The 13,519-nt window shown below is 36.4% G+C and overlaps 2 protein-coding genes across 3 annotated transcripts; one reads left to right on the top strand and one right to left on the bottom strand.

Moving 5' to 3' along the window:
• The first annotated feature begins 2,098 nt into the window (after positions 1–2,098).
• On the top strand, positions 2,099–8,483 carry LOC110695098 (uncharacterized WD repeat-containing protein C343.04c-like). Of its 2 annotated transcripts, none has more exons than XM_021872308.1 (6): positions 2,099–2,251; positions 2,381–2,459; positions 3,615–4,481; positions 6,229–6,330; positions 6,713–7,342; positions 8,095–8,483. In XM_021872308.1, exons 3-6 carry the CDS (start codon positions 3,684–3,686, stop codon positions 8,308–8,310), a joined length of 1,746 nt encoding a protein of 581 aa, XP_021728000.1. In that variant the 5' UTR covers positions 2,099–2,251; positions 2,381–2,459; positions 3,615–3,683; the 3' UTR covers positions 8,311–8,483. The 2 variants fall into 2 exon arrangements, with proteins under 2 accessions (XP_021728000.1, XP_021728001.1); XM_021872309.1 differs by having other exon boundaries at positions 3,552–4,481.
• A 1,218-nt stretch (positions 8,484–9,701) lies between these two features.
• On the bottom strand, positions 9,702–11,895 carry LOC110695099 (oxygen-evolving enhancer protein 2, chloroplastic). Its single transcript, XM_021872310.1, has 4 exons — positions 11,492–11,895; positions 10,610–10,842; positions 10,454–10,504; positions 9,702–10,119 (listed from the first exon to the last, which is right to left on the bottom strand). Exons 1-4 carry the CDS (start codon positions 11,769–11,771, stop codon positions 9,859–9,861), a joined length of 825 nt encoding a protein of 274 aa, XP_021728002.1. The 5' UTR covers positions 11,772–11,895; the 3' UTR covers positions 9,702–9,858.
• Positions 11,896–13,519: the final 1,624 nt, after the last annotated feature.

Here is a 13,519-nt window from a genome sequence, read left to right as displayed (position 1 = left end):
CAAACGATGATCAATTTTTTTTTTTACAGGTTATCAAGTAGAATTGAGTTTGACAATTAACTTTTGGAAACTCGATATTATGCGTCCAAGTTAATTTCTCTTGCTTAAAAATAATGCAAGTTCTGACCATTTTTGTGAAAGACTTTCTAGGGAGTGCAACTTTGCGAACGATCTCAAGTGAAGTGTGAGTTGCCGAGTCTTACGAGTTATGACCGTAGTTGATAGGCCAATACGGCAATACCTTCTCCCCTCCACCCCTTTCCCTGATGAATGCGACAACCCAACCGCTCCCCCGGAGAAAACCACCACACCATGTCGCTGCCTTTGCACAGTGATGACCGAATCCCAACTTGCATTCCTTTCTTATGGTCTTCTCAAGCATATGTAAATGATCTACCATGAGTTCATGAGAAAATTAAATTAAATTTATACTGATCTTGATTTTGTTTGTTTAAAGCTCAACTTGGGATCATAATTATCTGATGGTCAGCAATTAAATTTTTTTTGGGTGTCAATTTTCCACTTTAATGGTCGACCTCTTAACTCTATCACGTGCTGCTTGAAGGAATGGAGGACAAACCATGTGAGAGTACTACCAATGCACTTTACTAGTTTCCTTTCTTTGAGAAAATTTACCAATAAGTTCCCTACCAAAAACTCAATAGTCATTTTTAAATGCTTGTTTAATTGATGTAACAATACATGAAAAATAGAAGTACGTATGAAGTGGAGTATGAGAAGTGTGGTTGACAAAATCTTGCAGAATACTTGTATGAGGTTTTACTTTCTTCGAAATAGAGGAAATAGCTTACCTAATCCCTTTAGGTTAATGGAATTTTCTCTGAACAACGAAACAACTTTGTAATTATACTTCTTTGAATAAATAGAGAAATAAATGTGCAAGCAATGCAAATATTGTAGGAAAGAAGCACTTACAATTATATATATATATATTTTAAACTTTGGTTAGCTTGAATGATTTTGTAAACCATAATTGCTTCAAACATCCTTTTCCTTCTTCATGTCCATGGATAAAAATTGCATAATAAGTCTCCCATTGTCCCATCCTAATACCACTCCAACTAAGCACACTTGATTGTGGTGTATGCTAGCATGTAACCTCTTGAAAACGAATGTGTATATTTGTAGACTACTATACATCAGTGCACTCATAATAAACAATAACTCTAATTACATGGATACTTCATAGATTTGCACTAAGGAGCATGTCATCTTTGTTGTATATGAGAACCATATGACTTATGCATCATTGCATTCTTTGACATATAATTAAAATTGAAATCATTCTTTGACATTAATCAAGATTCAATTTAATTTCATAGTAAGGGAATGACATTGTTTAACTTGTTAATGTATGTCATTTAAATTGCGAGTCAAGTCTGATCCTTTACCAATATTGCCGATGATTCTCCATTTCTCCAAATTCCCATCAATTTGTCTTAACAACCTAGTATCTTCTCTTAAATCGAGTAGTTATCACTTACCAGTCTTACCACACATTTTTTTGTTGAACAAACATTCAATCCCGCATGCCAAAGTAAACTCGTTTAATTTTTTTTTCTTAATCATTTTATAGTTTAACACTTTCCACTATAAGTTGCTTGATTTGAGGAAACTCATATCAAATTCACTATATTGATGGGAAACTTGACATGTAGACTTGTTACTTATTATACATAAAGTGTGTTTTGTTATTATTATCAAACAATTTTCAACAAAATTATTAGTGTTACAAGTCTTACAACCAACCTTAATTTGCCCCAATTATTTGAACAATATTGTAAGTTAGCTTATAAGTTGAAAACATTAACTCATTATGGGCCTTTTGGCATACTACTCCTCATGGATTTAGTTGATAAAATCCCCTCACAAGAATCACAGCTCGAATCAATCTTATTTTAAATCGGTTCAATCAGATGTAAGCTAGTCTAAATTTGTATCAATTATCAAGTCAGTTCATGCTTGGGTTGATCTATGATTGGGTGCTTTCGAAGTTATGATAATATTAAGTACTCTGTTTCATTTAAAGTTAATTTCGCATTATTTAAAGTTATATTTTTATTTATCAAAAATAAGAAGTAAATAAAAAGGGGAAAAGAATGAAATGCATACTTGTTTAGGAGTTTCAGCCCAGAAAATAGTAGTAGCACTTTGCAATGCAAAACTAACCCTCATCTTCTCTACTGTCGTGTCTCTCTTTCTCTCTCCTCTTTCTCTCTCTTCTTTCAAGGTTTGTTGATTTTTCCAGTTCTATCTAATCACTTTTTAAATCTTTAACAATTTGATATTTTTCACTTGCCGATTCTTTGTTCAATTTGCCATTTCTATTGATCCCTCAATTTTGTAATTCGATGATTAGGTGATTGCTGGATTGATTTCGGTGATTAATTGGGGACAATTTCTGAGTTAATTTGGCCGACATCGATTGATTTTTTGCGGTTAGTGTTTTCAATCTTTGATTTTGATGCTATAAAGTAACCCCCAAATTAGGGTTCTTGATTAGTAAAAGAACTTTAATTTCAGCTTTTTGGTATGATTCTTGACAGATTTTTGAAGAAAAGATTTAATTGATTGATCGGTTTGTTTGATTGGAATATGGAATTTGATAAGTTTATAGTAATTGTCTTTCATTTCAATACTCGTGTTCTTATTTGGTTGGTTTTAGTAGTTCTTGGTTGTGTAAAAAGCAATCATTTGGAAATTTTTAGGAGTTCATGTGATTATGGTTAAGAATTAAAAAAAAGAAATACAATAACTATAAAAGACCTTAACCGATCACCCCATCAATTTCGAGCTTATTCACTTGACTCAAGCTTGTAAAGTCGGGTTCGATCAGTTCGGGTTTGTCCCTCGTATCCAGTTTCATTGATGGATGGAAGGAGATGAAAGCATTTAATGAGAAATTAGTTTGCCATTTTGCTTACAATAATTGTTTATTATTTTAATTTCAGTTAATTAGAGTATATGCTTTCTATTAATCCCATATTCTTAGTTAGAAGGGGGATTGGTTTGTTTATTATTTTGTTTTTATTATTTGTTGAAGTGTGGCATGTATTGTTGCTATTCATTATTGTTTTTATTTAGTTTATTGCTTAGCGAAACAAACCCATGAAGTCGCAATGTGTAAGCGCTAAACTTTGTGGAGAATTAAATGAAATGTGCCATGAAGACCATGTTTTTTATGCCTTTATCTCCTCTGTGCTGTCGAGAAGTAATGTAGTTTAGCTTCTACGATTCAATATCTTGATTGTACGTAGTATTATATTTCCTTAATGGAAGATTTGTGTACTTGTTGCTGTTATAATTGGAAGATTCATGTGCTCAGCTCCACATGGTTGGTGATGGTGTCCATTGGTTTAATCCGCCTTTGGTCTTGTGGAGTGTGGACATATCAGTGATGACTGTGACTTATGGCTGTTTTTGATGCTATTATGTGTTATAATAGCATTGATCGGCCATACAGAAATAATATCTCTCATGTTCTCTTTTGTGTTTGCCCCTAACTTTATCTTCTTTAATTATGTGGAAAGGGGGGAAGATAAGCCAATGGTTTCTGATTCTTTTGGTAACAGTCCAAAGATGATGTTATGCAGGGGCTACAACAACTTTTGGTCAATATAGGTTGCTCTTTAGGTATATGTATGGGCTGACTTGTACTTTTCATGGGAGGTGTAGAGGATGGCCAACCACCCTCAAAGCGGCTGAGATTATCTTGTGCAGGATCTAGCAGTCTTTCAAGTAGCTTAAGAGCTGAAGAAACCGTTGCTACTGGCTCTTCGAGGGATTTGATGGCCCGACCTATACAATGCCAAGGGGAAGAAGAAGTGATTGGTTCAAGAGGGGTGATCAAAAGGCTAGAATTTGTAAGACTTATAGCTGGTGCTTTGTATGCTCTTGGTTATGAACGTACTGGTGCGTGCCTTGAGGAAGAATCTGGTATACCATTGCACTCTGCTGCAGTAAACTTGCTTATGCAGCATGTTCTTGATGGGAGGTGGGATGAAAGTGCCTCGATATTGCAAAGCATTGGTTTAGAGGATGAAACTATAATAAAATCAGCCAAATTTTTAATCTTGGAGCAGAAATTTTTCGAGCTTTTAGATGATGGAAAGACAATGGATGCTCTAAAGACATTGAGGACGGAGATTTCACCTCTACATATCAAGACAAGCAGACTACATGAACTTTCTTCTTGTATTCTTTATCTTCCGCAGAGTGAGAATGGATGTGCTCGCAAGGATTCGCTGAAAGGAAAATCTCGTTCAGAAGTTCTTAATGAACTGCAGAAATTACTTCCTCCCACAATAATGGTTCCTTCCAGAAGGTTGGAATATCTAGTAGAACAAGCCTTGAATTTGCAGCGTGGGACCTGCATATATCACAACTCTTCTGACAGGGAGATGTCATTGTATGCCGACCATCACTGTGGAAGAGACAATATTCCTAGTCGTACTTTGCAGGTTCGTACCTATTTCGAAGTTCCTCCTTTTTGCTTAGCTCCCCCCCTTTCCTGTCCTCCTTTTTCTCTGTGAAATTGGGCTCTCTACATACTAAATAGTCATTGCTTTGTGTTTCTTTTTTCTTTGGTTAGATAGTAAATTGGTATTTTGCCTCAAATCAGCCTACTTTTAGTGATATAGTTTTTATATGTCAGCATCATTACCATCTCTTATTTAAAGGCGTTAGAGTGGGTCTAGTTCAAAATCCCTTTTTTTTTGAAGTAACAATATTGGTTTATTCCTTCTAAAATTTTTCTTAGTGCACAAGACTTTCATCTTCTCTCTTTCTTCAATTGCCATTACCATTAAATTACTATACCAGCGATTCAGCTTTGACATGCTTACTAATAACAAACTGGAATCCCATATCCTACTAATGAGGCTTCACCTAATAAGATTATCAATGGTTTGTGTGATTTACTTATCAAGCTGTCATGTTTACTTTGCCCTCATCACCCCTCTCATGAAGTCTCATACATCAACTTTCATAAACCTTTTCACTTCCTTTATCTCCCAAGTAATCCAACGGAAAAGAGGAATTTAATTCTAGTATTCTGGCAGTTGCATGGGTTTATTTATCAGGTTATGGACCTGATATCATTTAGTTTTATTGATCTTTTTATGAACTAAAAATCAATGGACTCGCTAATCTTTCTTAACCAGTTGACGGTTAGATTCCCTTTAATTGCCTTCTCCATCTGCTATGTGTTAGCTTTCATTCAATTTTTTTTTTCCTCCCATTCCCTTCTAACCTAGCCGTAGCCAGGTGCTGTATTACCTGTCTTCCATCCACTGGTAAATCTCTTCCAATTTTATTTTCTTTTTGTAATTTTTTTTGCTGGCAATCTGGTATCAAGATCAAGACATATTGTTTATATTCCTACTGTGGTGCCAGTCACATCTTGGTACTGATGTTTATCTGGGTGTGAGCTTAAGTGAAAAGTTTTGGGTTGTTACCTAGTTGAAGAGGTTTAGAGCTCCTGTGTAGAAGCTAGTTTGACTTTAATGCAGTCCTGTGACTTCTGTCTCGGAGCTTCAGCAACTCTTTGTATGAAAATGAGGGATTAGATTGAAGATGATCACATTGAACAATGGGTTGTTGAAGTTTATGTAAAGATTGGGACACAAATTCAAGTATTTTTTTTACATTTAATCATTGATGGAGTGTAATGCATCTTATAGAGGATGCCTGTCGTATTTCTGAGATTCAAGGTTTACCTTTTTTATTCTCAAGCTTGAAGTATTATTGTTGACATATAGTACTTGTCACTTTATGTTCTCCCTTTCCCTTGTTGCTCCAACCCAAATGCAGATCTACATATTTGGTTGACTTATATAATTTTGGTTAATTCTCATTTGTTAAACATAGCTACATGTTAATGTCCAACATACAAATGGCTCAGGTAAAAATGTAAAATTTGATTTTTTTTTAGATAGAGAATAGGATTTTTTGCATATATGTCATCTTATGTGATCAGCTGATCATACTTTATACTTGGTGTGGTCTCTTAGTTTCTGAATATATCACTGATCTGCTTGTGGTTTTAGATCCCCATCTTCTCCCCTGTCTGGGGTGTGTTCTTCTCCCCTGTTTGAGAGAATGACATTTTGGCACTCTTGTGATTGCTCATTTAGATGTGACTGATAGCCTTCTTTATCCGATGTCGTGATCTGAAATTTATGGATCTGTTGAATGTTATATGAGCAGATTTTAGAAGGGCATCAAGATGAAGTATGGTGCTTGCAATTTTCTCATAAAGGGAAATATTTAGCATCAGCATCTAAGGATCGATCAGCTATAATATGGGAGGTAAGCTGCCTCTCTCTCTCTCTCTCTCTACTGTTATGGGCAAGGAGTTGGGTGTCAGATAGTCAAATGACCCAACTTGATTTTCTTATGTGTAAGATGTGGGCTTTATCCTGTGAGTTACCAAAATGAATTCAAAAGGGGGTGTTACCAAAACTAGCAAACAAGTCAAGCCTAAATGCTTGTGTATGTATAGTGTGAACACATGTAAAACTAAAATCTTTTAGAATCAGGAACTTGTTTTATGAATGTGTAACCCCACAATAGGCTCTTTGTTTCTGATATTCTGTACCTTGGCATGTCTGACACTTACACCTATACTTAAAATTCATATTTCTGTGAGTCTTGTCTGTGTAACATAGGTAAGTATTATTAATTGATGTAGGTCGGCGTAAATGGTGAAGTTGCGCTTAAGCATCGATTATGTGGCCACCAAAGACCAGTTTCTCAAGTTTCGTGGAGCCCAGATGATCAGCAGCTTCTCACCTGTGGGGCAGAGGAGACGGTGCGGCGGTGGGATGTATTATCTGGTGAATGTCTTCAAGTCTATGAGAAGGCTGGGATTCCTGTTGTCTCCTGTGCATGGTCTCCTGATGGGGAGTCTGTCTTTGCTGGCTTTTCGGATAAAAGCATAGGCATGTGGGATCTGAATGGAAAAGAACTGGAGTGTTGGAAGGGACATCGAACAGTTAAAATTTCAGATTTGGAAATAACTCATGACGGAAAACAAATCATAAGTATATGCAGAGAAGCAGCAATTCTACTCTTGGACAGAGAAACACAATTTGAGAGGTTGATTGAGGAGGACCAAGTTATAACTTCGTTTTCCCTCTCAAATGATGGGAAATTTATATTGGTTAATCTTCTTGACCAAGAAATCCATCTCTGGACCATAGATGGTGATATTAAGCTTGTAGCCAAGTACAAAGGCCATAAAAGGTCCAGGTTTGTGGTAAGGTCTTGCTTTGGTGGGCTAGAACAATCTTTCATAGCCAGTGGGAGTGAAGATTCACAGGTGTGCTCTCTTTTCTGCTGTTTTTACTTTATTTTAATTTAGTTATTGAAGGTCTATATATAATTGCCCTCTCTGTAGTATTTCTACTATTGGTTATCCACAAAAGTGCTACTGAATCCTGGTTAATTAAGAGATCGGTAAATTTTATTTTTGATTGAGCTTCTTTATTATAACCTTTACCTTGTCCTATAGTAGTACTCCAAGCGTGCTGCTGATGCACTCAAAAGGTTGTGAAGTGATGCTGATGCTTATTTTGGTTAATGTGTCTTGCGTAACTAGCATTTTGAGAAATGTTATTCTTGTACTCGTTGAAATATCACAATTTAGCAAGAAAGTGCAGTTTTTGTACTGGCTCCATGATGTATCTGCGAAGATTATAAGCATCATTGTTTGCTTTATAAGGTTGTGTTATTTCATCAAGTCAGGCTGCAATATCTCATATTCTTCGTAGTTATGTGCTTTTGTTGTTTGTTCGGCTTGTGTTTTTGGCTGACTGAAAATGTTGGATTTGCTAATTTTCATAGTATTTCCATTCATGCTTTTGTTAAATTTGTTTCCCATAGCTCCTCCATAGATGGTTTCTGTCCCTATTCTGACCTCTATATAATTTACAATAATGAGGATGCTTATAGATAATATCAGAGGAAACTGTTCTAGTGGGTATTATATACTTAGGAGTTGCTGTACTTGAACTCTTATTTACTGCTTGATCTGATGTAAGACGATATTAATATTCTTAAATATATCTGTAGGTTTTTATATGGCATCGAAGTTCAGGACAACTTGTAGATATATTGCCAGGTCACTCTGGAGTTGTCAACTGTGTTAGTTGGAATCCAGTGGACCACCACATGTTAGCTACAGCCAGTGATGACCGTACAATACGGATATGGGGCTTGAATGGAGCAAATATGAGGCGTAGTGTTTGTCAGAGCAATGGCACCCATCAATGCAATGGAAAATTATGAAAGCTTTCCTACATAGAGCCAATTGAAAACGAGGCACGTTACCTTTGAATTTATTTCTATTCTTGTAAATTTTCCTTTGACTTGTCTCAAGTGAATATTCATGGTGATAAAATGAGGATTATGTTGTTTTTATGACAATTGTTTTGACGTCTGGTTCATTTTGGATTCTGAAATCCTTTTTTCCCTTAATGTGCTGATAATTCTTTTAGTGAACAAATGGAAAAAAGATATAACACACAATTTCTGTTAGACTTCATTATCAATGTTAATTTTAAAACCTCTGAACTGTTTTATATTTTTTTTTATATTTTAAAAAAAGGAATTCAGAACTGAAAAGGGCACACTTGTAGCTAAATTGGGTCTAGGATCAATTGATCAAATGTATTCATTATCTCTTTATATTAAAGGTCTTTCAGTTGGATTGATCCATATGATTTTTCTTAGCATTCTCTAATGGGAGACTGCACCGATTTGCAGGAATTCCGTTTCTCTGTTAGAATATTAATAGTGCAGCTGGTTCTTGTAGATTTAGTCTCTATGTAGATGCGTAGGAACTCTGTTTCTTGCCGACAGAATGCACAATGGCTGCCATCGTGTTGGGGGCAATTGCATGAGATGGTGATGATGATGTTCAAATAATAGTCATTACAGCTTAAACTTCTTGGTCTTCATGAAATTATATATTGTGCTAACAAAAACTGGGTACAAACCCTGCCAAAGTCATAAGCTTGGCCCTTGTTAAGTCTAGATATGTTCCATTTTTACGATTAGCCAATCTGAATTTGTAGGACTCATTGCCGTTCTGGGTACACCATTATACAACACCTCTCAACACTTTGTTACTCACACGAGTTGTGACAAATGTCTGAGGTGCCATGGCTGTCAGGCACAGCAGTAAAAAATATAAGTCAATGAGCATAGAGGTTACAAGTAGGTGGTACAACTCTGGTTTGGTTTAGGTTAGTTTGTTTTGGATCATATTCGAGTGATGTGTCATTTAAATTCAGTTTGGGTTGATTGGAGTCTATGTAGCTTAACATGATAATTAGTATTTATTGGTCACAATTGTCGCATTAATTTTTGGGTCAAATTGAATCTATTGCAATTCTGGTTCTTAATTATAGTGATAATTGATCAAGGTCTCAAGGATATTTGAGATTTTTTGCGCATGAGTTTTCTCAATACTCGTATCTATTATAGGTTTTTGGTTCACACGCCCTATTGCTGCACTGCTGAGGGGCCGAGATGACTGAAATGGGTGCTTGCATCCTTCCTCGCTTCCAACCTTAATTTTTAGAATTCTATGCCTATGTGCCTGTAAGAGCATGATTTCAGGAAGTTGTGGTGACTGAATGTGGGTGGTCTAAGAGAGGAGACGACAGAGAGAGATGTATCTTAAACCATTATATGCTATTTGCAATTTGAAAATCCGGTGTTTATGTATAGAACCTTCTCCCCCTAGGCAACATCAGCAAGAAAAAAACTAGAAAGCCCAAAATAAGTAGAGAAGTTGATTTACAATAGAAATCTCTGAATCAGTTACATTATTTAAGCAACACTGAAAGAACTGACAGCATTCTCGACAAACTTCCTAGCACCCTTGAACCATCTCTTGTCTCCAGCCTGAGCCTTGCAGATGTAAAGCTTACCATCCTTGACAGTGGCTGTAATTACTTGGTGTTTGCCACCCTCATCACCATCGGCTGTTCTTGTCAACACAGTGATGCTGTAGTATTGTTTCCCATCAATCACTGGGGTGCTGCTTTCAAGGACATTTGCACTTGCAACAACACCTGAGTCGAAACCACCCTGCTCACAAAAAAATTACCAAATGGTACTTAGAATATGGTTCCTCCTTTTTGTCCATGAAAAACTAGGTTAGAACTCCAAAAAACAGCCAATATATGTTTTTTTCTCAGATTAATTTGTGTTAGGAAATAATTTATTCAGTTTGAAAACTTATTCTTAGCTCTTGTTATCCAGGGAAAATAACATGTTTAAGCTCTCGAATTTGTGCATGCATGGAGAATATTTCATAAAATTTAGGGTTCGATTACTGTGTACCACTGAGAACATGCCATTTAAGATTCGTAGAAAAGAAAATATGTTAGCAAAGCAGTAGTCTGCAATGATGAAGGATTACCTCAGAATCTGTCTGTCCGAAATAGGCTTGTTTGCCCAACAAGTAGTCCACCTGTAGTAACAAAAACATGAATTAAGTTTTGTTTTCAGAATCAGGTACAGAAATGGAACAATAGTGCTAGGAGGCTAATGTAATGTTGCAAAAAGGTGAAATTACTTGGGAAAGGAATTGCTCAGGGGAACCATAGTCTGTGATGGATTTCTTGTCAGTGGGGGTGACCATGACAGCTAAATTGCTGGTGGCATCGAAGTTGTCCTCGAACCTCAAAACTTGACCTGGGTACTCTACCTCTCTGCTCGGGTTCCATTTTGAAGGAACCAACAACTTGAATCCATCACCGTTGTAGGGCATGAATTCGGTGTTAGTCTTTGGCTTCCCGAATACATTGGCTGCAATCCAATATTGTAGACTAGTAAATCAGAATCTGAAAAAAGCTGCTTGCAGTTTTACACTGAGCAGACTAAAAGGGGTAAGGTTGTACATTTGAACGCTCTAGATGCTTCAGCAGACTTAATACTAGATTGTGACTATGAAGATTAAGTTAATCTTTTAAGTTAATTTTTGTCTGGTATCAACTTGAGTTGTTTAATCCAGCTTTTCTGAAAACTTCAATTATATTTTTGTATAGCATATATAAATCTTCTTTATGAACACCTTCATGGTTAACATGGGTGGATCTATGTAAGAAGGATACATCTCCATATGACAATATAAACCCATTGATCTGTTACTGTAATACAATCAGAGGACTTTTCATAAGTCGTTATTCTTTTATGTGTCAAGTATACCATTATAAAAGTACCTAAATTCATCATTGATGTAAACTATAAAGTTGGAAAACTGAAAATGATTCCAAAAGAAATCAGTTTTTTGAAGAGCACACAAGTAAAGTAATTACCGAGGATCAAGGAGTGGAGGGACGGTTATCTCCCCCAAGAGTGACCTGGGTTCGATCCTCACCCCACCCCTCTTGTAATAGGAGGGGCATCCCCCCGTATCTTACCGTGTATTAAAAAAAAAAAAAAAAAAAGTAATTACCTGCTTCACCATAGGCTGCATCAGCAGGGGAAACCTTAGAGCCAACAGCAGCAGCACCAATGAGAGCAGTGAGGGCCAATCGCCTCGACACACCGTCGTTGATGGCAATAACCTCGTCTTCCTGCTTCTGAGCCTTGCAGACGATCTGGTTAGGCTTAATGCTTGCAACCTGGTATTGCTGCATGGCCGAGCTTCTGCCAGCAGCTAGGCCAGTGCTGGCTGCATGGTGGTGTAAGAAGCATCCAGTAGATGCCATTTTCGTTATCGCGCACACACTCATAAGTCACTTACAACCAGCTCGCCTTCACCTCTCTCTTTCTCTCTCCTTATTTTTGTTGCTCTTGTGAATTATTTGTGGGTGGGAAAGAAAGTATAAGGTTGTTAAGTGATGAAGAAATTTGGAGGAAATGGTTTAAGATATCAGAGTTGGATGATGTAAAGATTAGATTATGAGGGAAAGATAAGGTTGTTGAGGACTCTATTGGTTCCACGTTGGCTTCTAATGGCCCACTTTAAGGCATCTAGATCACTAGATCTTTCTTTGTCCCTCTCTTTCTGGCTCCTGATTTTCTGACCATATATACCTTCTACTTCTACATGGGGGTAGTCCCTAGAAGTCTAATTTCATCCAACGTGGAAAAGGGGTGTGAAATATGAAGAGAAATTTGCGAAATATTACTCCCTCTGTTTTTAACTAGTTTATCCATTGTACTTTTATGAGTCAAATTTTATAAAATTTGACACAAATTATCACTAATCTGTAAAAAAATAATATAGTCATGTGAGATATTGTTGAATCTGTATCAAGGTGTACTTTTAGAATATCATACATTTACTTGTATAATTTTTGCATAAATGAAATAGGAGATGGTTATGTTTAAAGACATGACTTGGAGAACATGGAAAGTCAAATGAGGCAAACAAAAAGGGACAGATGAAAAATCTATGATATTACTGATGATCTTCAATTTTGATTATCGTCCTTGAGTTTTGACAAATCAGAAAAATGAAGTCATTTTCTAAAGAAAGCCTCTAGAAACACCATCTCTTCTTATTAGCCCTTCTTTCGCACCCTCTTCTCCATCTTTCAAGCCTTTATGTTTGGTTTCTCCTCCTGTCTCTTTGGGGATGTAGATATAAGGAATTAGGATTTTGCAGCCCTTGTCTCCGCTTCACTCGTTGTCTCTATCCTTGTTTTCACCTCCTTTCTCATATAAGGTTTTTAGAATTTTGGTGTGGGAGTGATGCTACATGAGTGTATTGTATGATGCTAACCTCGAGGAACGAATTGTTTTGTATCTATAATTAGGCCAAAATCTGAATTTTAGGGCAATGGTTTTCCACAAAATTTCATACCCATTATCTTAAAATTGTATTTGTGATTTCTCCACCCTATATTAGGCGTTGATAATGTAGGGAAAAAAAAAATTGTCAATGGATTTAAATTTGCTTGCTCTTGTCCGTGTTTGATACAATGAATGAGATGGTTTGAGGCACCAAGTAAAATTCCAGGTCCCTTTGGGAACCTAGGAAGCACCTTTAATCTTGTCGAGTCCAAAATTACTCTCCGAAAGCCAAATTTAAAGGCTACAATAATTAAAATCGGACCAGTTTCGGAGGTTTCGGAACCTAATGTCGAAAACTCACAAATTCATAAGGGGCACATTTCATGGTCATATAATATTGTTTTGAACCATACACAACCATAAGTCGATCACATTTAAGCTCGTGGTGGCCTTTAGCCAATGAAAGGAGAGGCATACCATATACATTTGAGAGAAAAATAACCATACCATATTAACCGCTCACTAGAGCATGTAAGTTTCCTTTTCTTAATCATCTCTCCGTGCTTTCTCATGTGCTAGGCACCAAGGGCCATTTTCAACTTATTAGAGAGAATAATCAACCAAATAGGGAGAGCTAGTACATTATACACTTAGACATACTAAACATAAGTGAATTTACAACTAAAACTTAAAACTCTTGTGTATCTTCTTAAATATAAAATCATTAACTCTGTCTTCAAGA

Source organism: Chenopodium quinoa, unplaced genomic scaffold (assembly GCF_001683475.1).
Source record: "Chenopodium quinoa cultivar QQ74 unplaced genomic scaffold, ASM168347v1, whole genome shotgun sequence".
Lineage (NCBI taxonomy): Eukaryota > Viridiplantae > Streptophyta > Magnoliopsida > Caryophyllales > Amaranthaceae > Chenopodium > Chenopodium quinoa.
The sequence above is the reverse complement of the archived record's forward strand: the minus strand, read 5'-3'. Positions and strand labels throughout refer to the sequence as shown.